Source organism: Brassica oleracea, unplaced genomic scaffold (genome assembly GCF_000695525.1).
Source record: "Brassica oleracea var. oleracea cultivar TO1000 unplaced genomic scaffold, BOL UnpScaffold00779, whole genome shotgun sequence".
Lineage (NCBI taxonomy): Eukaryota > Viridiplantae > Streptophyta > Magnoliopsida > Brassicales > Brassicaceae > Brassica > Brassica oleracea.
Window position 1 is genome coordinate 52,870 of NW_013617454.1, and position 3,850 is coordinate 56,719.

The 3,850-nt window shown below is 44.3% G+C and overlaps 1 protein-coding gene across 1 annotated transcript; it reads left to right on the forward strand.

Annotated features, from left to right (window-relative positions):
- Window positions 1–2,218: 2,218 nt before the first annotated feature.
- LOC106320052 lies at window positions 2,219–3,496 on the forward strand. Its single transcript, XM_013758419.1, has 2 exons — window positions 2,219–3,012; window positions 3,106–3,496. The coding sequence occupies exons 1-2, from the start codon at window positions 2,219–2,221 to the stop codon at window positions 3,494–3,496; spliced, it is 1,185 nt and encodes a 394-aa protein (XP_013613873.1).
- Window positions 3,497–3,850: the final 354 nt, after the last annotated feature.

A 3,850-nucleotide genomic window follows, 5' to 3' on the forward strand; every position in this document is an offset into this window, starting at 1 on the left:
ATCCTTTGGAGAAGATTTCTAAACCCTCTTTGCTTTTTATAATTAATTCAGACATGTTTTCTTCATCTGTTATCTCTGTGATTTCTCTGTCCATGGCTGAGTAATCCACTTGCTTAGTCTAGGGTGTTAGGGTGTTAGATCCGTGAGTTAAACATAGATAAGTGAATCCCTTGATTGTCTTCATTCATAACTATTCTTAATGCTTGCATTAAACTGGCCGCTTAATGTTAGATCCTAGGTTTAACTTGTTCATTAACCGTGTAATAGGTTGCTAGATCTGTTATGATTGAGCATTGCATCCCTAGTCAGCGAGAGTAGATATTAGGGTGTATTGTGAACATATCGGACTTGATCTCTAAAGCTTGCCAGCGCGTCCTGATCCAAACGAGAGTTTAGGCATCAAGACCGACTTGCAAAGGAATCAATACCACGAGAGTGGGTTGATTGAACCTGAGTGATCAATACCACGAGAGTGGGTTGATTCAACCTGAGTGATCAATACCACGAGAGTGGGTTGATTCAACCTGAGTGATCAATACCACGAGAGTGGGTTGATTCAACCTGAGTGATCAATACCACGAGAGTGGGTTGATTCAACCTGAGTGATCAATACCACGAGAGTGGGTTGATTCAACCTGAGTGATCAATACCACGAGAGTGGGTTGATTCAACCTGAGTGATCAATACCACGAGAGTGGGTTGATTCAACCTGAGTGATCAATACCACGAGAGTGGGTTGATTCAACCTGAGTGATCAATACCACGAGAGTGGGTTGATTCAACCTGAGTGATCAATACCACGAGAGTGGGTTGATTCAACCTGAGTGATCAATACCACGAGAGTGGGTTGATTCAACCTGAGTGATCAATACCACGAGAGTGGGTTGATTCAACCTGAGTGATCAATACCACGAGAGTGGGTTGATTCAACCTGAGTGATCAATACCACGAGAGTGGGTTGATTCAACCTGAGTGATCAATACCACGAGAGTGGGTTGATTCAACCTGAGTGATCCGAGTTCTGAACTTACTCTTAATTGAACTTGAATAATTGTTTGGCTCACACTTGTATAACACCTGATCAAACCACCCTAGGCTAGCATTCTTAATCATCTGAAAAACCTTAAATCAATCTCTTACTTGCTTGTTACGAAATCAACTTTAAAACCCCCATAATGTTTTAGCTTGATATTGATCCTATATAAATAAAGTGTAATCATTGGTCTCTGTGGATTTCATCCTAAAGTGCTACATCGACATACCATTCGATTGTGGTAGTGTTCACATTAGGTTAATTGGTGTGCTTATACACGTAATATCATTTTGGCGCCGTTGCCGGGGACCATCTTTTTACTTTTATTTTTTTGGTTATTTATTTAGTCTAAGGCCTCTAACTTGTTATATCCTTTTTGTTGTAACTAATGTTCCAGGTGCATGACCAGTAGACATACTCGGAGAAACGCACGAGGAGAATTGGTTACACTTACCAACCAGGAGCTAGCAAGGTTAGAAAGAACAAATCGTCAACAGCCAAGGCAAACCGACACCACTATGGGTGATCAAGCCAATCAGGATGATCTTATTGCTGCAATGGCACTCATACAGAGCAGATGCAACAGTTGCAGCAGACCATTCAAGCGCAGGAACAAGCTGCTCAGCAGCAGCAGGAACAACAGACACAGACTGTTCCTATCGGGAAGAGAAACCTTCCGCGTAACATCCCTACTACGCGCTCTGCCATTGTTCCTCCACCCTGCACCAGGTAGGACTTCGAGATCAAGCCTGCTTTGATCGGTCTAGTACAGAGAAAGATGTTCTCTGGTATCTCTACAGAAACTCCAATGGAGCATATTGAAAGCTTCGAAAAAGTCTGTAGTTTTACTCGCGCGAATGGCGTACCACCAGACTACATTAAGTGCATGCTATTCCCATTCTCTCTTGATGGAAAAGCTGCACGGTGGTTGAACTCCCTCCCTACCGGCTCTCTCACTTCATGGGAACAGGTCCGATCAGCGTTTCTCAACCATTTCTACTCTAACGCGAGAACAGCTGCATTGAGGAACAAGATCACCTCTTTCAGAAAGCTCACTGATGAGCCTTTCTGCGACGCATGGGAGCGCTTCAATGACTATCACAGAGAATGTCCTCACCATGGATTTGATGATGACTACCTCTTGGGAATTTCTATGATGGAGTTGACTGGGAATTTCAGAGTGCTATGAATTCTGCCAGCAATGGAGACTTCATGACTCAGACAACTGATGGAGCGTTTGAGCTGATTGAGAACATGGCTGCCACCTCAGCCAATAATAACGAGGAGAGTGATTGCTCCAAGAAAGGGAACAGTTCTGACACCCAGAAGATAGATGAGCTGACTGCCAAGTTTGATCAGCTACTGAAAAACAACCAAGGGCACGTCTTCAGCATGGAGCAAGCTACGACCGGGCAGATTCAGAAACAGAACCAGCGACAACCGCAGAGCAATCGGCAAGCTGTTCCAGCTGCCGGTAATAGTCAACCAGATGAGCTGAAGGGTCTGGGTATGATGATGCAACAGCTGTTGCACGGTATGCAGATTCAGGGCAAGGCATTGAATCAGGTTTCTACTGACATCAACACCAGGATGGACAACATGTTCACCGAGCTGAATACAAAGTATGATACTGTGAGCAACCACATAAAGAGGATTGATGTTCAACTTGCTCAAACAGCTGAGAGTGTTAAGAGGCAGCAAGGTATGCTTCCTGGAAAGAGTGCGATGAATCCTAGGGTTGAGCACTGTAATGCAACAGAGCTGAGATGTGAGAAACCTGAGGGAAAAGAACCAGAGCAACTGTCTGCTGAGACTGCTCCAGGCGCAGAAGAGAGAACAGAGCAGCCTGCTAGCTCTGAAGTGACTGCTCCCGACGAACTTGCTGAGACTCCACCAGTTCGAGTCTGTGTTCCTAAGGTTCCATATCCAATTCCACCTAGACATTTGATGGATCCTATTAGTGCAGAGCAGCTAGCTGGGTTTCGGAAGATGGTGAGAAGGCTTCCTCAAAATATCTCATTTGAACATGCTTGGGAGATTCGGCCATTGCATATGTTCTTCAAAAATTGCAGAGAATCTCGGGAGGAAATCAAGGTACTCTTTACTGAAGCACTGACACCATCGCTGAAGGTACTGCCTAAGGTTGATGACCCTGGAAAGTTTGCTTTTCCTTGTTCCATTGCTGGAGTGGAATTCAAGGAAGCTCTTTGTGATTCTGGGTCTAGTGTGAACCTTGTCTCAAAAGCGATTGTAGACGAGTTGAGCATTGTTGATGTTGAGCCTTCTCTGGTGACTCTGGCTTTTGCAAACTCTTCCATGGCAGTCCCTTATAGCACAATTCGTAACCTTCCTGTCCAAGTTGGGAACTGTGTTCTCCATACAGAATTTCATTTTGCTGAGATGAGCAAGGATCATGAGATGCCTTTAATCTTTGGAGCCCGAACCGTTCTAGGCATAGGTTGAACCACTGGCCAACAATCAAACAAGAACATGACCGACGACCCGACCGTCTACCAAAGTTCAGGAGCGCTACAAGACGGGTTAACGAGCAATCCAGCCAAAGTTATAAAAAGTACAATTTGTAACTAGGCCGGGCCACCCACTAACACGTCCCGTCAGACCAAAGCCTAAGGCTTCTCAACACGTACTCTGATCTAACGTTTTGTTAGCTCGGACAAGCTAATATCTGAACAACAAGACATTTGCACAAAACATTCGCTTTATTTATCTTATATAATATCTGGTTTACAATACACAAAATATTATACAAGTGGTGGCATGCCAAGAAAGCGAAAGTACATACTTATAGTCTGAAAG